This window comes from Erithacus rubecula (genome assembly GCF_903797595.1).
Source record: "Erithacus rubecula genome assembly, chromosome: 26".
Taxonomy (NCBI): domain Eukaryota; kingdom Metazoa; phylum Chordata; class Aves; order Passeriformes; family Muscicapidae; genus Erithacus; species Erithacus rubecula.
In genome coordinates, this window is record NC_136678.1 from 790,353 (window position 1) to 812,625 (window position 22,273).

At 46.1% G+C, this 22,273-nt stretch overlaps 1 protein-coding gene across 8 annotated transcripts in view; it reads left to right on the plus strand.

Moving 5' to 3' along the window:
• The window catches only part of PPP1R12B (protein phosphatase 1 regulatory subunit 12B), a 133,518-nt gene that overhangs the window by 69,594 nt on the left and 41,651 nt on the right, over nt 1–22,273 (plus strand). For all 8 annotated transcript variants that reach the window (XM_079327108.1, XM_079327106.1, XM_079327110.1 and 5 more), the window contains 5 exons: nt 12,593–12,683; nt 13,652–13,870; nt 14,579–14,762; nt 15,281–15,393; nt 16,653–16,697. In XM_079327108.1, the coding sequence (XP_079183234.1) occupies nt 12,593–12,683; nt 13,652–13,870; nt 14,579–14,762; nt 15,281–15,393; nt 16,653–16,697 (652 nt within the window). The remainder of the gene's footprint in view (nt 1–12,592; nt 12,684–13,651; nt 13,871–14,578; nt 14,763–15,280; nt 15,394–16,652; nt 16,698–22,273) is intronic.

Consider the following 22,273-nt stretch of genomic DNA (forward strand, 5'->3'; position numbering starts at 1 on the left):
CTCCTAATGTCAGCTCCTTCCCAGTGTGTTGGCAGGGACACTCGCAGACAGACACTCGCAGTGGGTTCTGTAAAATGAATCCCATCCTAAAAAGTCCACTGTACTGAGATACATTCAGATAAAATCTGTCCTTCTGATTCAGCTCAACTGTGTTTACTTATACTCTGATGGAGACATCAGGGCTTCACAGATTTGTAAAAAGGGAGTGGGAAAAAACAGACATTCCTGGGGTGTGAAGGTGTGTGAGATGGTAGGAGATGCACTCCAGCAGCAGATATGGCTTTGATTGACTGGAAAAGCCAGGGCTGTGAGACTGCCATGTGCAGCTGAGGCCATTCCAGCAGTAGCAGCAGTGGGAATGACTCTGACTCCAGCTGATGGTATCTCTTTCTTATAGCATGGTGTTATTTTAAGACTGGGGAAATACAAACCTGGGGAGACAGAGCTCTTTTTCAAAGGAACTTTACCCTGTGCATTAATTCCAGAATATGAAATGATCCATATATTCTTCCTGCAAACAAGTTAACTTTACCAAAATCTGTCTCTTCTAATGGCATCAGTGAAAGCAAATAGCAATAAATAAAATACTGTGATGAACTGGGTGTTTCTAACCAGCAGTGAGTTAATACAGAGTATCTAATGCTTGGATTCTTCCAAACTGTCATAGTGATTTATTGAAATACAACCCTTCCTGAGTGCAGATTATGCTCTGACACATCTTAAATGGCATGAGACCAAAGGATGGCAAAAGCAATAACAGGAATTATCAGCCTACAGGGCTAAAGGTGGTGGGGTTGAGCTGCTGCTTGGCTTCATCTGCAGCACATCCAAGCAAGGTGGGCTGTGCTGTTGGAAAATACTCAAACTTGTAATGCTGTTTGGTTTTGGTTTTTTCCCAGAGCTAGCACAGGGAGCACTTGGAAGGTATTCAGATGTTCTGAAGGAGACACATTCATCAGCTTTGTGTGCAGGGCCAGTTTGCACTAGCCACTGCAGGATGTCTTTGCTGTGAAAACACTTGGGTTAGCCCTGGAAGTGGCTCTGTGTGCTCCTGTTGTGTTGCTGGAGGTCACTTGGCTTGGGGTTATTTGTAATTGAATCGAGATGAGCTGCCAAAAGATACTCTCAGTGCCCAGTGAGGTTGTGCAAGAGGACAGAGTGAGTATTGTGCTCTCAGTTCTCACTTCAGACCTTTCACAATGGTCTCTCCATTTTAGCAAGCCCAGAATCAAGTTGCAGAAGCAGATTTTTTCCTGCAGAAGTGGCTGCTCAAAGTTCCCCCAGACTTCTGACACTGTCTGCAGATAAAGAACTGGACTGGGATGGTTACTTGTAGATGCCTAAAGGAGCATCCATTGATATTACCACATTGGCATTTACTGCCAAATCTGTTTATCTAAATAATATCAAAAGATCTGTTTGTCTCGTGCATTTTTATTAGAGAACCATCTCCTGTGAATTATTGTAATGTAAAGAGAAAACACCTGAAAATTCCTCCCACCTTTAAATGATGCTTTGAAACTACTGAGAGGGAAAAAGCCCAGAAATGGTGCATTGTGCTCATGGGGGAAGAAACCTGACTGATGAATGTATCACAGTGGGATAAAGTGACTAGGAGCTACCTGCACATTGGAACTAGGAAACATGGACCCAGGGAGACAGGAGAAATCACCTAAAGGGGTAAAGCTTACTAGGGAAGGAGACCATCTCCAGTAAAATAAACAGGCAAAAGGCAAACAGTTGTCAGGGCTGTGCTGTATGGATTTCAGTTCCCAGTGGCAGCTGTTGCAGAAGTCTTTGGGCTGCTTTGGTGTTTCCAAAGCAGCAGCTTGCTCTTAGCAACAAAAACATAAACAGGCTGATCATCTAATTTTAGATCACAGGGATATCTCTGAACTTGTGGCCTTAAGATTATCTCTGTGAAACCAAAAGGTTAAAACAGATGAGGCTGCTTAGGGCTGAGGATAAATGACTGGCAGAGTGCTCTGGAGTGCTGGTTTGCATCCTGTGATGGCCAACAAGCCTTACCCTTTCCCACCACAGTGTTTGACCTGTGGTGGTTCACCTGATCCTTTTTTTCCAGCTGAATTGATCTGGAAATGCTCCAGCAAATGCTGGAAAACAGTGTGAATTGCAAGGGGAAGGAAAGAAGAAGCAGCAGAGGGGCAGTGGAGCAGAGGTCTGTTTGGGGTGTGTGATGCCATGTGGTGCCTGGTTAGGGCCAGGGCTGGGGCCAGATGTGCCAGAGGCTCAGCCCAGCTGCTGCCACCTGTGATCCACGTGTCCTGCTGCACATCCCAGCCTCCTGATGCTCCTCTGCACCACTGTAGTGTGCTCCTGCTGTGAGCTGGAAATCTGCCATCTCCCACAGCCAGTGCTTGTGCCAGGCAGTTTCTTCTGGTTTTTTTCTGGCAGTTTTAGAGCTGCTGATGAACAGTGCAGTCTGGCCATTTGGATGATCTCCTGCCAAAAGCAAATTGTCTCCCATTGTCAATGTGTTTGTCCACTGAACTCAAACAGCCCTGGCTCCTGCTGAGGGTGGATTTCAGCTATGTGGATGTTGTACCTACAGTACCTGTTCTTCCTGGCGCAGAGCTAACAGCTCCTGATTTCTGCTGGGTGCCCGTAGATGGTGGGGAATGGGGAGCCCAGTGCTGGATGATCCACCTTCATCCAGGGTGACAGCGGCCTCTAGTGCCACCAAAAGCTTCTTCCCCAAGTTCTCTGCACCCCTGTCTGTGCAGGTTCAGTGCAGGGCTCTGGTCACAGCTTCTCCCAAGAGTCCTGTACTGCAACCCCCACCAGAATATTCCTGGTGTCACAGCTTTGGGCTGCTCAGAGCTCTTGTCCCCTGGGCTTAGAAGGGGACTGCAGGAGATCCTGCCACACTTGAGCCATGAGATACCTGTGCTGGAAGGAAAGTCTGGGAGATCTGGTTGAAGCTTTTCATACTCTATGGAGGTTTTAGTTCCCAGAAGAGCTGTAAAGGTGACCATGCAGCCCACAGCTGCCACGTGGGGTAAGACACGCTTTGCCTGAGAACTTCTGAAAGTCAAGTGTGTGCTCTCAGTTATGTGGCCAGTTTAAAAGGACTCTTGAATTTAAAAATCTCCCCTGGTTTGGCAAGAATTAGGATTTTTTTTTTTTTATACACCCCCTCCAGAGTGTTTATACAACTGAATTCTGCCATTATGTTCTTCCTGTTCCTCAGGAAGGTTCCAGCAGGGTGGTTCCAGCACTTGCCATCAGACATGCTCTTAGAGACAGGAAACTCATCTCTCTCCTCCTTACTTTTTAATTTATTCAAACCAGTTTCTCACATAACTGCCCATTCCCTGGAGGTGTCCAAGGCCAGATTGGACAGGGCTTGGAACAGCCCGGTGTAGTGGACGTGTCCTTGCCCATGAGAGAGGGTGGAACTAGATGAGCTTTAAGGTCCCTTCCAACCCAAACCATTCCATGATTTCATGATAAATCCAAAGTAGGAGTGAATTTGACTTGTTTTCTGGGCAGCTTTGGGGCTGGTGGCTCTGCTCAGCCCATGCCCTCTTTCCCTATAAAGTCTCCCCTAGAAATGCTTTTCAGCTGAAGGAAATTCACTGACATGCCAGGTAACTGTGTTTGTTTGGCAAACATTTCTGTCCTGTTTCATTCCCAAGAGGATTTTATTTTTCATTCTAAGGATTCAGATTCTAATTATAGTAGCATATATTATTAATATATTAATAACTGAATCCTCCTCTACCAGTACTGTTAGATGAACAATTTTTGGCAAGACCTTTTACCTTGTGGTTCTTGTCCTGTAGGCATTCTGAGTGTGTTTCTTCTAAGAGCATGAATGTGACACCTAATATGTCCCTTAACCCTTATGATCTGACAAATGGAATAAAAGTCCCTGATCTCTGTGAAAGCTAAACTATCATTTTTGCATTCCAGGCATATTTAAATACCACTTGAGAGGAGCTGGCAGAAAAGTCTGTGAGCAATAGCTCGCTGCTCCCATTTTTTTAATAGCATTTGACTCCATAATCCTTGTCACTGACCATTGTAAAGCTGAGTGGTCTTAATCTCCTTGGAAAGGTCCCTGGGGAAGCAGAGTGGTGGGATATTCATGCAAGGAGCTGCTACAAGGCAAGGGAAGGATTCCTGTCCACACTACACAGTGGACAACAAGATGTTAAGAGGTTTCTCTCTGCTATGAAGAACTGAACAATCATCTGACACCTGCTGTGACAGCATTTCCCTGCCACTGCCTCTGCAGTTAATCACTTTCAGATAAAGTTGTCCCTTTTTTCAAAGGCTGCTGGTGCAGATGATGTGGGAGGGCAGGAATTCTGCTGGCTGGGATTGCCCATGTTGGGAAGAGGAGGTTGCTGGTCTGGATCAGCAATCAGGCTGCGTTTTCATTTGCAGTAAGGTCGAGGTGTGGGCTGGGGTGGGTGCCATTTCCTGTAGGGGTGGTGAGCAGGTGTGTGCTGCATGCTCAGCTGCCAGGGCTGGATCCAGGCTCAGGGCAGGGGGAGGGGTGTCTGGCATTTGCTTTGGGCGGGGGAGCCCAGGCCGTAGGTTGCCCTGCTAACAAAAGCAGGAATCCGTGCAGGATCCTCCAGGAATGGCCCAGGAAAGGAAGCAGGGACTGCTTCAGCTAAGCATTGTAAAAGAACTGCAGCTTGGCAGCGTGGAGCAAGCAAAAGGTAAAACTGCCTTTCCCCAGCCCCCTCCATGCTGAGTGTGTGTGTAGTTCCTCTTGATGTACTAATGGGAACCACTGCCCTGCTGCACGTGCTTCACCCTGTCTAACAGCAGGAATGTCACCTCTGGCCCCAGTGCCATCCCAGTGCACTGCCTGGATGTTCAGGGGCTGGGCTTTACTAACTTTGACAAGTTCAGCTACTTCTCTGTGCCCAAAATGGCCATTAAAGCCAAGGATGTATCTGATATAGTTGCAGAGATCCTGTGTGTCTCTACAGCTGAGAGCTAATTCAGCTCCAAATCAGCTACTCTTCTAAATTCTGTGCTCCACAGTATTGACCTGGGGATGTGACAGGTGGAGGAGCCAAGGAAGCCAGGTAACCTCCCTGGTATTTCTATTTGAAACGTTTTTGTGCAGACTTAATTAATCTTCTGTCCCTGAGAACAGTGGACACTGGAAATTGAACCAAAGCTGTGGGCTAAGAAATTGCAATGTGAGCTCAGTAGGAAATGGAAATCCTTGATACATTATTAATATTCAGTGATATTTTGTGTAGTTCAGCTGAGGCTGGTCTGTGATCCTGTTCTTGGAGCTTCTCAAGCCTCTCCTGCTCCCACAAGGTGGCAGTGAAAGGCTGCTGGAATGCACTGCAGGCAAACATCGCTCCTTGGGCTTATCTGATCCAGCAGCTGAACCTTCTTTATCACCATCAAGTTTTGATTTTCCTTTATTTTTTAGTTGCAAAAGACAATTTCCCAAGCACTCAGAGTTGTGCCAAGTTAATTTTTTTCCCCCAGGGATTTTCTGCCTTGGAAAATTTCCTGTTTCAGACTGTAAACCACCTTTTGGCAAAGCTGTAACAGGTCCGCTTAAAGTTGTTGAAAATGTCAAATTGTATTGGTTCAGTTGCAAATGAGAGGGATGCTGGCAGAGGCAGGATATTGGCTTTCTCTATCAGTGGCAGGAAGTGGAGTTCCATCCTCCTCCAGTTCCTGTAGCATATTTTTAATGCAAGGTTGCAGCTCCTAAGAACTGCAGACAGTGCACGTTTTTCCCTGTCACAGTGACAACCCTCTCAGTGCTGTATATTGACACCTGAAGTCCTGTGCTGAGCACAAACAATTCCAAAATATTCCATCCTGGTAAGCTTTGCAGTTGTGATGGTCACAGCTGACACATTCAGTGTCTCAGACAGGTCATTCTGTCAGTTCAGGTGTTGTTGGCTGCCTCTGCTCTGGGGTCGCAGCACAGAAAGAATTTCTGGATTGTTTTTGTTTTTTAAACAAGTACGTATTCTCTTTTGGCAGAAGTTTAAAGGTCTGAGTTCACAGCAACAGTTACTGCAGCCAGTTTAGGGAATGTGATCACTGTCATGTTTGTTGTCTTTTCAGTCTCCACCATAATGCTGAGTGACATTAATTAATGTGAATGGATTACGTAGATCATTAAAAGCTTCTTATGTATGTGCTGACTCCCCCAGCCCCAAACTTGGTGAGCTCTCAAGAGTACCAATGCTGTATTTTATTCCTCTGGCAGAGGAACTGCAGGGCTGTGTTCCCAGCTGGAGCTGCAACCTGAGCACTCCTCACCTCATATTGGAGCAGTCCAGGCTGCCAGAGAGGCACAAGGAGCTGCCCTGGGGACATGGTGGGGTCACAGCACAGAAGGAGCAGCTCTGCTGGCTGAGGGGCACACACAGAACTGAGCATGGAACCATGGAATGGTTTGGCTTGGGAGGCTGGTCAGGATCTTCTGGCTCATCTCGTCCCACCCCTGCCATGGGCAGGGACACCTTCCACTAGACCAGGAGCTCCATGCCCCATCCAACTTGGCCTTGAAGATTTCCAGGGACAGGACATAGGATGGGACCAAAATTGTCCAGAGCTCCCTGATGGGAAGTGTTCTTACAGCCTCAGCTGTCATACATGTAACCTCAGCCCATTGTAAATGTCCCGTGGAAAGAGGAGTTCTGCAGGGATAAAGGGAGCTGCTTGTTTTGATTAACAACTGGCAAAGATCACAAGTCTCATAATCTCTTGGATCAGCACCTGAACATGTTGAACAAAGCAGAGCTATGGGAAATAAAGAAGTTAATCTGCTGCTAGTGAACCTGCTAATCAACCTGTAACCAAAGGGCTGAAATTCACCCACTGAAACTTGCACGAGCTGAGAATTCATTGTCCTGATTGAAACACGACAGCTCCCAGCAGCAGAAGCCTGACAATGGGCAGTTCTCAGCCAAGGCTGTGAAAGGCTTTAGGACTATGATCTTGTTATCCTTCTGTCCTCAGCTTATTAAATAACTGGGCATTGTCAGGCTGTCTCCCCTCTCCTCCCAGCTCCAACACTCACAGTCTGATGTGTTGTCCTCTCTCCTGCCTGGAAGGGGCTCTCAGAGCATGTCCAGCTTCTGGCAGTTTCTCTAATGACCATTTCCAGTGGCAATGGGCTGATGGGCAGAACATGTCAGGACAGGGATAAATTCAGGGAAGAACCAAAACCTGTTGCTTGAATAAAAGAACAGGAAAGTTTCTGTTTCTGACTGTTTCTGTGTAGTTGCCAATGATTGACTCGCTGCTGGGGACATAGTTCATTTTCTAACTTAAGGAATTGTATTTTGGGAACTGCTGTCAGCATTGTTGCCTGCAAAACTTGCACTTGCTTCTCTTCCCTCCTCCAGATTACAGATAGTTATTTGCTAATGGCAACTCTCCAGTTTGTAGGAATGCATTGCTGGGATGCTGTACTTTTCCAGTTGTTTCCAGGGGAACAGTATCTGTACTTGAGGCTTTGGCTGACTTTTTTTTTCTCATCTCCCTTTTTTTACAGTGCATGTGAGTTTTTGGTATACGTACATGTATATATAAACATATATATGTGTGTATGCCTGAGAAATGATACATGTGTGACAAAGACTTAAAAATCACTGCAGTGTTTGGAATAGGGATACTGTATTCTTCTTAAGAAGAGAAATTTCAAACATTTTAGGTCTGAGTAGCCACATGGCTTTCCATGTGATGAACACACCTCCTTGTGCACAGGGAGCCAAACCTGTGCCTTCCTCTCCTTACCTGTGTTACCTGGATTGGGAAGAGACAGAAGTCTGTCCTGGCTTCCAAGGAAACTGTCACTGTTGATTCTAGACTAGTGAATGTAGTTCAGAGTCACTTCTAACCTAGAAGGAGGTGAGAGGATTTGGAGAGGGCCTAGGAAGAGTTTTCCTCCAGAAGAGCCCCATCAAACCCAGCTCCAGTTCACAACCAGCAGTCTCATTCCCAGAGACTGGGTGAAAACTGTAATGATGAAGCAGTTCCTGTGTGCAGTTCATGTTCTTACTGTGCTGGCTGTGAGACCTGAATTTATTGAAGAAGGACCTGACAGGGATGGAGGGAACCTGTCATGGCCCTATGCAGCTCGTGTGGGGGTGTATCTCTGTTTTCAGTCCTGACAGCAGGATGAAATTCCTTGAACCCAGTCTGAGAAGAGAACAGCTGCAGAACTTGGTGGATGTTTTGTTTCCAGGTGTTCATAAAATGCCAGAAAACTTTGGGTGGGAAGGGACCTTACAGCTCATCTAATTCCACCCCCTGCCATAGACAGGGACACGTTCCACTAGACCAGGTTGCTCTAAGGTGGCACAAGGTTGCCCTGTCCAACCTGGCCTTGAACACTTCCAGGCATGGGGCAGCCACAGCTGCTCTGCCACATGTAGAGGATGTAAAACTCCCAAGTTTTGCACGTTCTTGCTGTTCCCTCTGGTCTGGGACTTGATGATGTTCTGCCAAAAGGCTCCATGGTGGTGAATGGTGTTTACCAGAAACACTTAAAGCTCTGAGTGCCTGAAGGAGTTCAGGATGGCAGGAAAGAGACCAGTGCCATAAAAGGATTATCAGAAGACTGTATGTTTCTTGGAGAAATTAATCTTCTGTTCTCATTACCTATGCACCAGCCAGAAGGCCATTGTAACTCTCTTTTCTGCATCATTCACCCTTGACTTGGGAAGGGTTTCTTCTCACAATATTTTCTTTTCCTCGGGCCAGCATTCTCTAACATAGGGATTCTCTCCTGTAATTCCCGATTTACCAGCCTGTATAGCCAGCCTTCCTATTTCCTGATTTGAATCTCCTTCTCTATTAGCATTGTATTGCAGCTCCTTTTGCTTGACGTGGTGATGAGTAGTTGAGATCCATTTGAGTTTTACACTGTTGTTGATGGAAGAGTTGACAGGTGAAAATAGGCAGAATTAAGTGGTAGCCAGGTTCATCAATCAGTTACCAGTTTTTTTCCTAGCTAATACACAAACTAGAAGCCTGTAGCTCTCTCAGGGCAGCAGGACACACTTGTCTCTGTCTGTGGGAGCTGTAAACCTCTGCAATGGTTTTGCTGACTCTCACATACACATCTTGAACAATTTCTATTCTTCTCCTTGAACTTAGAGCCAAAATTCTGGTAAAAATCTCTTCTGCTTATACATGCCTTGAGCTTGGTGTGATGCCTGCTCTTCTTTGCAAGTGTTTCTCAGAGAAAGTTTATTGCAATGAAACACAACACATAGGACCTTTCCTTTGAAGATCTGCTTGGACCCTGAGATATTTGCTTGAATTAATAGGATGACACAGGCACTGCACTTACACAAGCAGCATATTCCTATAAAACATAATTAAAAACTCTGTGGATTCTTCAGAGTGTGCCTCATACCCCATTTGGTGCTTGTGCCCTGCAGCCTGCTGTGCTCTGCACTGATTTTGCTTTGAAGAGCTGTGTGTTGCTCTTTCTGTGCCATCATGCCCAGCTCAGCTCTGAGCTGCATCCAACTTGCTGTCTCCTTCCTGAGCACTTGTTCTCCTCTCTTCTCTCTCTTCCAGTCCCCTTAGCATACTCAGGTCTCTCAAAATTCAGTTAGTCAGCAAAGTGACATATTGTAAAATCTTTTCCCTCCCTTCCCCCCAAATTAAGAAGCAAAACACAGAGGGTCCCAGGCAGGGCACACCTGTGTGCAGTTACAGGCACTGACAGCACAGCCCCTCCTTCAGCAGCCAAAGCAGGCTGGGGCTGCTCCCTTGCAGAAACCAGCTCTGTCACTGTGCACTGGCTCTGCTGACTTGCCTCAGAAAATTCGGTTATCTCATGCTGTAAATGGCTTTGGGTGAGCTCCAGGAAGTGATGAATGGTGTAAATGGAAAGAACCCAAACTCTGGCAATCGATGGTGGCTGCGGCCCAGGCTGAGCCACGCTGACCTGCAGGATGTGCTCAGCTGAAGAACAAGTCGCTCCTACAGCTTGCACCCCCAGAATTGCTAATGATACTGCAACATATCTGTATTTTTATATAAATTCTGGGGGAGCAGAGGGGGAAAAGACTGTGAGGATGATGGGGTAAATGACCCAAAATGGTTTTTCTCTTGCCATACCCACAGCAAATCTATGGCAGAACTGCACCAAGGGAACCCTGCAGCCTCCTGCAAGTGCTGGGCTACACCTGCTGCAGAGCCCTTGCCCATGCCTGGGGTTGACATGGTCCCCATCGATTTGATAACATGTTTTGTCTTCTCTATACCTGTAGCTCCTACGTATCTGCATCCTCATTGCAAAATAGATTCCACTGATTTAAATTCCACGACTCAAAGCCATTGCAGTAAGCTGCCTACCGTACTGAGCTACAGATTTACTTGGTTTATATATTTCAGGTTTTTTTTGTTTTGGTTTTTTTTTTTACTACTGCTCTGAACTTCATTTGCAGAATATTTTGCAAATGTCTTCTTCCTGTAGGTGGCTTATTGCTTCAGGCTGCTGGGCAAACAGCAGTGATTCTGCTTGTGTCAAAAGCTGCAGAAAATGCTCATTGTTTCCTTAATGTGCCATTACCTGGACAGTGCACACACTGCAGCAGGGAGAGCAGGAGAGCTCCTGCACTGCAAAATTAGGAGTTCCACAGCTTTCACTCATCAAACAGCAGCTTTTTTTGTTCATGAAACAGCAGATTCTTGGGAGACAATCATCCCTCTGAAGTGCAGGCGCTTCCCGCGTTGGCATATCCATCACAGCTCCTGTGTCTGTCTGGATAATCAATGGGAAGAAATGAGCTTCTCTGCAGTGCATCCACAGGGGCTGTGCTGGAGGCTGCTCGTGAAGGTGATAAATCACAGCCTGGGAGTGCAGCTCTGCAGGCCCTCAGCTGGGGATGTCTCCATTGCAGGCAGCTCCCAGGGCACAGTCCAAGAATCTCCTGAGTGGGAAAGGATCTCAGGGATCATTGAGTCTAAGCCCTGGCCCTGTACAGACACCCCAACAATGAGAGCACTGTCCAAATGCTTCCTGGAGCTCTGGCAGCCTCGGGTCTGTGCCATTCCCTGGGCAGTGCCCAGCACCCTCTAGGGAAACAACCTTTTTTACAATATCCAGCCTGACCCACCCCTGGCACAGCTTCATTTCATTCCCTCAGGTCGTGTGCCTGATCACAGAGAGCAGAGATCAGTGCCTGCCCCTCCAGAAGTGTCCAGTACAGCATCCCTGGCACAGACTCAGTCCTTTGTACTTTCCTTGGCCTATGGAGATCAGGGATGTTCAAGGCATATATCAGGTCAAATCCTTGCAGCAGTTTCAGGTGAGAAGACTCACAAGACCCCACAACACCTGAGGAGCTGGGAGGTGACTGTCTGTACCTCCTGCAAGCCAAGAAACTCCTATTAAGGGAATTCCTCCCTGGAGACCAGGCTGTGTTTCCTGCACAGCTGAACCAGCACTGAACTCAGTCCTGAGGGTGGCTAAAATCCACCATGGCAGAATATGTTAGAATGATCCATATTTCCATATTCTCTGTGGTTTTGTCCAGTGCAGCAGTTTAGTGAACTTTCTAATAAATGTCTAACATAATGGATCAGATACAAATCCTCTTCCCATTACATTTCCCATGAAGGTGGTGGACTAAAACCAGGAAAAGAGTCTGAGGACAAAGTCAGTGTATTCACCTTCATCCCTCACTTACCACACTGCCCTTTGAACACATCCAGACCTCTGGTACTGTGTAAACCCAGCAGTGATGGACTTGCAAAGAACATTCCAGCACCCTCATCACTGTGCAGTGGGACAGGAGGAATAATCATTCCATATTAACCAGGCTGAAGAGTCAAGTTTAACTGTTCATAAGACTGAAGCCTCTCCTCCAGCATGGAAATCATTTACTACTGTGCACTCCTTGACTCAAAGCACTGCCCAGTTCCTCACCAGTTCCTTCCAGTGGATGGCAGGGCAGAAGGTGCAGTTTATGTATTTTCCTGTGAATAATTCTTTTGAATTCTCCCAGCTTTGATGAAATCTAGTTGTGCCAAGGTCTGTGTTTAACTGTGGGTTTTTCAGTGTTAAGGAGCTTGGTTTACACAGCGTGAAGGTCATTTCTTTAATTCCATGGCTCTTTCCAAGGCGTGTGTGTCTCTGTGATGCCTGCAGTTCAGTGGCTCCTGGCGTGATGGGTTTTATATTGATGAAGGCAGCAGATTGCAGGAATATGATCGTGACTGTAATGACAGGAAGGAGGGTCTGAGGAATGTAACAGCACAGGATTTCTGTTCTGAGATTTTTGTCTGAGTGAGAAGGCGTTTATGAGGAATGAGATTCTTTTTCTAATGATGGAATTATTTGGAATTGAGCAAATAATGTGCACCTTTTTAACAGAACATGTGCAGCACTAAAGGGTTTATTGAGAGGCTCTGGGGAGGAGGTGCTGTGAACATGTGTGCATTGTGTGCTCATGGGGAAGTTCCCCCAAAGAAACAGCAGAAGCAGATGGAGCCAAAATTAATTTTTGTCAGTGAGAAAGAGAATAATAGCTCAGGAGTCTATAGAGACAGGAAGGCAGATCATCTACTTTTACTTTAACCCCTTCTGCACCTTTTTTCCCAGGTCATATCTGACTCCGGTGCGCGATGAGGAAGCGGAGTCACTGAGGAAGGCGCGGTCCAGACAGGCCCGGCAGACTCGCAGGTCTACCCAGGTAAAGAGTGCAGATGTGTGCAGGAAGAGCTGATTAATTGGTTGTCCAGAAAAGCTGTGACTGCCCCATCCCTGGAACTGTCCAAGGCAAGGTTGGACAGGTCTTGGAGCAACCTGGGTTAGTGGGGAGTGTCCCTGCCCATGGAACAGGGTGGAATGAGATGTGCTTTAAGGTCCCTTCCAATCCAAACCATTCCATGATTCTGTAGAGGCAGGATTTTCTTCTGCTCTTACATTATTTCTTAGGACAAGGGACTTCTCTGCACTCACACTGTTTTGGAGAGGTTCTGGCAAAGTTTCCTTCAAGCAGTTATTACAAAACCCTCCCACACACATGCATGATTAGATTTCCAAGCTTTGCTTTCTGCAATGTACCTGCCTCTTAGTCTGTAGTGTGATCACATATATTTGGGTTGCTTTGAGTCAGTGATTATGCCAGTAGGCTGAGAAATGCAGTAAAGGCAAAAGAATTCTTCCCTTTCTCTTACCATAGCAATGAAACATGAGCCTGACCAGATGTGAGTCTGTGGCATTTTAAACTGACCTGGAAGACTGAAAATGTAATGTCAGGCTGGAGAAGTCTCCAAGGAGACTTTAGAGCCCCTTCCAATGCCTAAAGAGTCTCTGAGAGACCTAGAGAGGGACTTTGAGCAAGGTCCTAGAATGTCAGGACAAGGGGGAATGGCTTCCCACTGCCAGAGGGCAGGGTTAAATGGCATATTGGGAAGGAATTCTTCCCTGTGAGGGTGGGGAGACCCTGTCATGGAGTGCCCAGAGAAGCTGTGGCTCTCCTGTCCCGGGAAATGTCCAAGGCCAGACTGAATGGGTCTTGGAGCAACCTGGGATAGTGGAAGGTGTCCCTGCCCATGGTGGGGGTGGGATGAGATGAGCTTTAAGGTCCCTTCCAAGCCAAAGCAGTGTGGAGTTTGATGATTCTGTGCATAACTGGAGGGTTCTGTCTCCCTGCAGGGTGTGACCCTGACGGACCTGCAGGAGGCCGAGCGCACCTTCAGCCGCTCGCGGGCAGAGCGCCAGGCACAGGAGCAGCAGGACAGAGCCCAGGACAGAGCCCAGGACAGAGCCCAGGACAGAGCTCAGGATAGAGCTCAGGACAGAGCCCAGGACAGAGCCCAGGACAGTGGCGAGAGGCCCGAGAGCCGCGCGCGCTGGGGCAGGGCCGACGACGAGGTGATCCTTCTGCCTCAGTACCCCTGCTGAGAGCTAACAAAACCAGTTAGGACAGCTGAGATTGGGAGAAATTCTTTGGGGTTTATCTTCTTATTCTAAGGGGGACAGACTAGCTGGAAAGAGGCCCTGCTGACTGAGGAGCAGTACTTCAGCATGAGGGAGGTGGATGTGGGAGGTGCTGGAGCTTAGCTGTGCCGTTGCTCTCTTCTGGGAATTTCACCTTTCTGTCTCTTGCCAGAAAATAAAACTGTGTAAATCCCAGAAAGTGTAATGAGAAGGCTAATGATAGAAATGTGGCCTGGATCCATCCTGCTGTACAGTCTAGGCAGAGACTTTGTGCTCACATTTTTCCACAGATGTTCCATGTGTAATGGAAAGCTGGAAAGACCAGTTTTCTGCCTGCCCCCACTGTTTTTTTTCACTCTAAATCATATATTTCTATTAAATAACTTCTGTCTCCTGCCATGAGCTGTAGGGACAAAGGGATTGATCTCAGATCTCCCAGCTGTGGAGGGTGCTTTTACACTGTAGCTGTGCAATGACTTTAACATCCATCCTTATCTGATAGAATGGACCTGACCTGGCAAGTGCAGGTGATCACTTCCAGCAGCAATGAAGAAAACATTGCACTCTGAAAAATTACTACATTCCCTGAAACCCCAAATCTGCTACTTGTACCATGTTTCTGTCACGGCTCTTTGTTTCTAGACCATCTATCGGCGACTGAGGGGCCCCGCACAGCCTGACAAACCCACGACTCCTGTGTCTCCTTCCACAGCAGCACCTCTGCTCTATACAAGCTCATACCTGACTCGAGCAAATAAATATCTAGGGCTGGACTCCGTGAATCCAGCAGATTTCAGAGCAGCAGCCACAGAGATGGAGAAAAATGGTACGTACCAGGAGAGTGAAGAACAGAGAAAACTCAAGGGTTTTCTTGTGGTTTAGAACTTGCAGTGTGTACAGATGGAGAGAACAAGTTTACTTGTTACTCTCAGGGAAGCTGCTGTGTCACAAAACAAAGCTAAACAAATCCTATTGCTTGTAACAGAGGGATGAAAGGATATTTTCCATTTTGCATAAATAAATGAGACAGTGATCAGGAGCATTTAGCTATTAGAGCTGGGGTAAGAGGTTCCCCTAGTACAGTTTGTCCTCAGAACAGGAATAAGACAGGATGACTTGGGTAGAGCTGGCAGCTGGGGTAATCTCCCTGGCTCTGATGAGGGAAGGAGTGTGAGTATTCAGCTGTAGTAGGACACTGAGATTCCATTTCATTTGATTTAATAACTCCTTTGTAATATAACACAAGGCAAGATGACCTTGATCAGCTTGAAAAGAGCCCCAGAACCTTAGCAAAACACAGATGTAAATCACTGAAACCAAAGCAGTCTTTCTTTGCTTGGCCAGAATGTGAAGATCAGGATTCAGACGACAGATCCCTGAGCAAACAGTCGATCCGAGAGCGGCGACGGCCGAAGGAGCGACGGAGAGGCACCGGCATCATCTTCTCAACACAAGATGTGAGTTTGACTTCCTTAGAAAGACAAACTCCAGGGTGAATTTTCTTCCACTTCCAAGTTTCATGGTTTTCTTCCCAGTCCATTGATTTCCCATTAGCTCTTCCCTCTCCAGCTCTCTTTTGGACTGGCATATCCAAAGGTCTCATATCCCTGTTTGGCCTGTATCAGACTGAGCAGAAGCCTCTGGGCAGCCTGTTCCTGAGCAAATCATGGCATCCCTGCAGGACTGGGGAAAGGCCCACGTGGGAGAGGAGAGAATCAGTCTCATTCCTTTGGAAGGAGGTTACAAGCCACCTGAAATATTTTCAAATTTCTTCAAGCCCATATTCATCTGCTCTTTAGGCCCCTTGAAAGAATGACAGTAGGAAGAAAACCTGTGTCTGGGTCCCCTCCCAGCACCAGAGGACACTCACAGCATAAGTGCAGAAGAGTTTTCTGTGTCATGGTAATTTCTCTTAGTCCTGGTTTTAGAAGATTTCTTCAGTCTGAGGGAAGAAATCCAACCCTCCAAACTTTGGTTAGAGTCTCAGCTAGGAAAATAGATCACCTTTTTCATGGGGAGAATAAAAATTATGGAATTGTAGTTAACGAATTGAGTCCAGACTCGGCTGGGATGCTGGTGTAGTTTGCATTTGCTCCATGAAATCCTGGAGCAGTTGCAAAGGGCATTGGCTTAGAGAGGCTACACAAGTGCAAGATACCTGGGATGACGAGTCTTCCTGCCTGGAGTGTTACTCAACTGGAGATACTTTTGGAAGTCAATATAATGTCAGTAATGTGCCGTTTTTCCAAGTTTTTTTCCCTCCATCTATTAGGGACTTCCTCGCAACTCCTCAGAAGCATTGGAATGGCAGGAGCCATCTCAAGGGAGTAATTTTGTCCTCAATATCAAGATCTTCTAAATGACCATTAGGACACATCTCATAATAAGCCAAAAGCATCCAGACTGGCATTTCTTCTGACAGGAGTTTTCTTAACATTAGCATCAAATAATTTTTTTATTGAAAGGGTGGTTAGGGACTGGCACAGGCTGCCCAGAGCAGTGGTGGAGTCCCCATTCCTGGCAGGGTTCAAAGCACACAGCACTTTGTGCTGTTGTGGAGTTGACATGGTGTGTTTGGTCAAAGGTTGGACTTGTTGGTCTTGGAGGTCATTTCCAACTTTACTGATTCTGTGATTCTGTAAACAATACATTTTCTTCTTTAGGATAATGTTTTGTTGTCTCCAGAGCTAGTTACATTGTTTGCATTTCCTCCTAGGATGATGATGAAGTTGATGGAAATGAGGAAGTGAAGGAAACTCGGGTAAGTGAGACCATATCTGAATCACTCATGTGTCACCCTTGGGTATTGGTGGCAGAGTGTTTTGTGGCTTTTATTCTTGTCTATAGGAGAGGTTCAGGCTCTGATCAGGAGAATGAACTGTGAGGTAGTTCCAAGTGCAAATTCCTTACTGATCTCTCTTCTGAAAGATAAGGTATATCTGCAGAGTGGCCTGAGTTCAGTGTGGCTCCTGGAGAGCTGCACAGGAGCTGTGGAGCCTGGAGGGAATGCAATGCCAGGGTAGCAGGATCTCCTTGACCTTGGAATTGCTGTTATTTTGGACAGAATGTTTTGTATTTCTGAAATCTGCTCTCCTGTCTCCTCATGAATTTGTTTTCTTGTGGGAAATGGTCTTTGCAAGCAGCACGTCAGAGGTTGTTCAGTGTTCCCCTGTTCTTGCAATAGTCTTGTCCTTTGAGGCCCTTTCTTCCCTTTTATAATAATTACTGAGTCTTTCCAAATTGCCTTGGTTTCCTTTGGTTTTGTTTGTCTTTGTCTGAAACACATTTGAGCCTGACAATATGACTGACTCTGACAGTGTCAAAGCTGTTAAAGTGCAGTGTGGAAGACCTGGGAGAAACAGGGAATGTAAGGTTGCATAGGGGTCAGCCTGTTTGTGGGATGTTTCATTTTTGCTGAAAAACATTGAACTTGGGGTAGCCTTTCCTATACTTTGCAATGCAGTAGAGTAATTGAAGAATCATTTAGTTTGAATTAACTGATTCTTTGCTGAAAATTTGCAATGTTTTTGTTTTCCTTCTTGCAATATTCAGTCAGAATGCAGCAAAGTCACAGCAAGCTTTGCTGGGAGCAGAGGCTCACGTGGTGCTGGGATGGTTTCTAGCATGTGCTTATCTTCCCATGCCAGCCATTGCTCTCCCAGTGCTTACTCTGCACTTTACTCCACTTGAAATGTGAGATATTCCTGCTCACAGAAGCATCACCTGCTTCAAGGAGGCCAGCTCTTCCCACAGGAGTTTCTGCAGAGCTTCCTGAAATCTTCACTGAACCCTGCAGGAAAGATTTGGCCATTTATCGTCATTAAAATTGTTTTGACATTTCTGCTGCCTCACAGTGAGACTGAAGAGGGGAATTTTGCAATGTGTAAAAAGTAATAATGATAATAGGGACACCTTGTTTCCAGCAGGCATGTTTGGGACATACTGGGAATGTCTTGTTCTTCTGGGAAGTTGTCCCAGATTACCTAAATTAAGACAAAAGAGTAGCTGAGGCTGCAGGTTTGGAGGCTTACTGGAGTCTAGTCCTGAAATTGCCAAAGATTTTGAGCACAGTCCTCACTGCTCATGTAAATGCATAAACTGCACTTCGGGAGAACCCAGCTGTCCAAAAATTCAAGGTCACCCAGTCCCTTACAATTAATAATGCTGTTTTTCCCAAAATTAACAGTGTTTTGTCTAACACGTCACATGATTTTCTTGTGGGATCCATCTAAATGCAGAGCAACTTCCCTTCAGTTGCATCAGCCCCTTTGTGCATGTCAGGGCACCAGCAAGATGGTTTCTTCTGCACCCAACATACCTTAGCCCTGGGTTGGACTCTCCTCCCACTCTGTTGGAGCTGTTTTTCCCATTTTCCCAGTCCTCTTGTTTTTATCCAGTTCCTTGTTTATGTACTTGAGTGCATGCCTTCAGTATCATATCACTTAGTCAGTCTTCCCTGGTTTATTTGAGATCCAAATCAGAGATTTCTGTCCTAACTGGCCACCACTTTGGCAGGAATCATGGAACAGCTCTCTGTTTTCAGTTCTAGTGCCAATAAGAAAGTACAGTTAATAATCATGAATTCTTCAGTGACTATAGTTTTAGAATGGCAGGTGCTGAATGCACTTGAACACTCTGGAGTGTCCTGTTTCAGTAGCAGAACCCCAGAGAATCTGATTTTATGGTAGCAGTTACATATATCCTCCAGTGTTTATATCTTGGCTGATATCAGGATGATTTTCATGGAAGCCAAAAAAAAGTCTTACTTGAAATCCCTCCTCCAAGCTCTGCAGTGCTGGAGACTGGCACAGGAAAGGTAAAGGCAGTTTTGGGGGAAAAAAAAGGAGCAAATACACGTTGTTCTGATTCTCAGAAGTGGATGATTTTTATTTTGGCTGAGCTCATGAACACCAGAGTGGGAAGGCAGCCCAGACACTTTGGCTGAGGTTTAGGCAACTGAGAGGTCTCATAGTGGGATGTGTCAGGATCCTCCATGTGTTCTGCTCCCAGCCCACCTCCCTCCTTAGGATGCAGACTGACTGGGTGCACTGTGGAAAGCTGGAAGAGCAGACAAAGTTTTACTGTGGAATAAATGTTCAAGGGTACAAGGACTTCTGCTGGGAAAAGCCTCTGAGTAAGCAGCTTTAGGAGAGGTTTTTCTGTGATTCCAATGGGAAGTAGCTGCAAAGGAAGGAGTTTTTGTGTGGTCTGGGGAGACCTGAGCTCAAATTAGAGGTAGGGGAAAAGCTTGGCCACAGTCTTTTTTCTGTTTCTCAGAAAATAAAAAAGGGGATAGTCTCAAAGTTCCTGTTAGACCCAGATTGAGCTGGGGGGAGGCTGGAGCTGGGAAACCTTCACTGTTCCCTCAAGCCACCAACTGCAGGATACCAGTGGAATTGCAGTCTTGGTGAGGCCAGTGAGGACAAATGCAGCAGAGTCAGTGTGCACAGGGATCAGGGGCCTGTCTGGGCTGCAGCAGCTGGAGGATGATGATGAGGACTAAAGAGAATGTTCCAGTGTTCCATTTCAGAGCAGGTTTTCATTATCCCTGACTCTCCTGGCTTTGACTTGGCTGTGACTTAAAATAATAGAATCTATTACAGACTGCTTTGGTTTGAAGGGACCTTAAAGCCCATCTAGTCCCACTCCTTGTCATGGTCAGGGACACCCTCACTATCTCAGGTTGCTCCAAGCCAAATTCAGCTTTGCCTTGGACACTTCCAGGGATGGGGCAGCCACAGCTGCTTCTCTGGGCAACTTCTGCCATTGCTATTGCACAGCAGGAATAACTAGGAACAAATTTGGAAGAAAAGGATGTTTTAAATGATAGAGCATAGAAAACAAGTAGAAAACGTTTATAATCATTTAAAGTATTGTTTCTCCTTGAAGTTCTCTGCTGGAGATGTGCCTCACCCATGGGAGAGTTTGTCAAAGGAAAACTTTAAATTCAGAGGAAGACACTGAGTGTTGTGTTTGTAAAATAACAATTTCTGGGTAGTAAAAGTATCAAACAAAATGTCTTTTGTCATGAACTGCTTTCAGGACAATCTGTATAGCCCAGTATAAACCCCAGACACACTAATGGAATTAAGTTTTATGGAGGAATAGCACTGAAATGTTTGATTGTGAATTACAGCTGCAGTAAGTGGATTAAATAGGCTCCATTCCTGTCTCCATGCACTTTGATTTATGGAATGAACCAGGCTCACTCTTGTTTGTAAATAAGTGTTCTGCCTACTTGTACTGTTACCATGAAATGACCAGATGCAACTGGATACCAATATAAATTAAATCTCTGCTTTAGAAGAGCTGAATTTCTAAGCTTAATTCCATGAGTTCCAATGAACTGGAAAATTCCTTATGCAAACTCAGTGTCTTAATGTTACTGCTGATTCAGAGCTATGACCTGGGAGTCTTGATTTTGGTGTGTCCTATTTTTCACCTATATTTTTGCTTTTAGTGCCACTTTATCCTTCCACAGAGACTTCAGCTTTTGTCACTGTGTTGTTTCCCTTTTTGTGAAAGATGGATGTGATGAATAACTAGAAGATCAGGAATAGCTTTTGTTAAGTGTTTTGTGAATGCCATGTTGCAGCCAGACTGATGCACTGAGAGCCCTGGGGGTCCCCAGTTGTTCCTGGTGTCCTGAGGCCAACCCAGTGCCTGTGGGCTGTGTTTGGGAGCCAGGGAGGGCTCATAGTCCTCCACTTTCAGGACTCACATTCCCTAATATGGTAAGGTATGTCTGCAAGAGCTGAGCTGTTTTGCTGGGATGCAAGGGAAAGTTGACCAGTAAAAGGAACAAAATAGGTGAACTTCTGGCCAGCTGATAAGGAACTAAAATCCTTTCAATCTGAACAGTGCTATATGGTGGTGTTCAACCTATGCTTCATTGCTGCTGGCCTGCAGTCCCTTCTGGGCAGTAAGGATATGAGTATTTTCCCCTGTTTTACCCTTGAGTGTTTATTTCTAGCAGAGATGTGGTGTGATGTGGGAGGGAAACCATCTGGCTCCTGTCCAAGGGCATGTAGGTGGCACCAGGCGTCACTTGCATTGGGTGGTTAAATTAGAGAGCATTTCATTCTGTGTAACATAAGGCTGGGAGAGATTGGCTCTGTCTAGTCCTGTTTATAAACAAATTGCTCTAATGGGCTGGGTGTGCTGCAAGGAAAGATCTTTAATATATATAGCAGTATGAAATAGCAGCAAAGTGCTGCAGGAAGGAGCATGAGCTGAGGCTTTGCCATAGAACTTGAATGTGGTGAGCATCCCCTGCATTCTCTGGGAGGTGGAGGGGGCAGACAGCAGAGAAATTAAAATTCATTCTGCAAATATTCCTACAAAAATGCTTCACATCTGCACAGAGGATTTGCCTTGTGAGTTCTCCAGCCTGATGTGCTTCATTTTTCTTGACTTCAGTGTGTGGAGAAGGGCACCAGGCTGGGTGGCTGCTCTCCCTGTGGGTACAGACTTCACTCCTCAGCCTAGCTCTGAGCACCAATTTACAGCTCTGGGAAAAAATATTGCTTGTGCCTAAAGCCAAGTGATCCAAGTGGGTTATGTGACTACTGAGTTACAGTTTAATGCCTTCAGGTGAATTCCTCTAGCTTACCAAGTTGCTGAATTAGGAAGGTGTAATGTGAAGCATGATGGGGATGGGGATGAGTAACACAAAACCAGCTAAAATCCAATCTGTGAGTCCTGGAAAGATGAAGCAAAACAGCCAGTCCTCCAGGAGTGATTCCCAAGGTCACAAACTCATAACTATTTAAGGTAACTTTATGCTTTAGCATCTGGTTTAGTAGATTGCTGTCAGGCTTGTGGTGCAGTCTGAGGTGGCTGATCTTTCTCAGTTGTCAGCAAGTCATTCCCCTGCAGCCATGGGATTGGGATTGGCCCTGCAGCAGCCACCCACAGGTCCCTTGGCTGCTGATGGCATTGCTGGGAGGCCTGTGCACTCAGTTCAGATGATCCCAGTTCATCCCAGGGCTCCTTTTCCTCTGCATCTATGGCAGCTCGTGCAAGGGATTCTCTTGCTTTCTTCCCAGAAGGAGCTGGGAGCAGTGTGATGGATAGGGTGACAGCAGGATCCATGATACATGACTCCTAGGAAATGGGAGCACTCACTTCAAGGTGAATGTTAGCCCAGACCCACTGGCCTGAGGTGTGCAGCATTGCTGCTGGACCATATCCCAGAGACAGAATAAACCTCACTATTGTTGGTAATTTTTGACTTTTTAAAGGTTAACAGTGTATGGTTGTGCTTATACAGGTAACAGAGCATGTAACTGTCACTTTTTGTGGGAAACTGTCAAAATCTGTCTCTTTGTGACATGT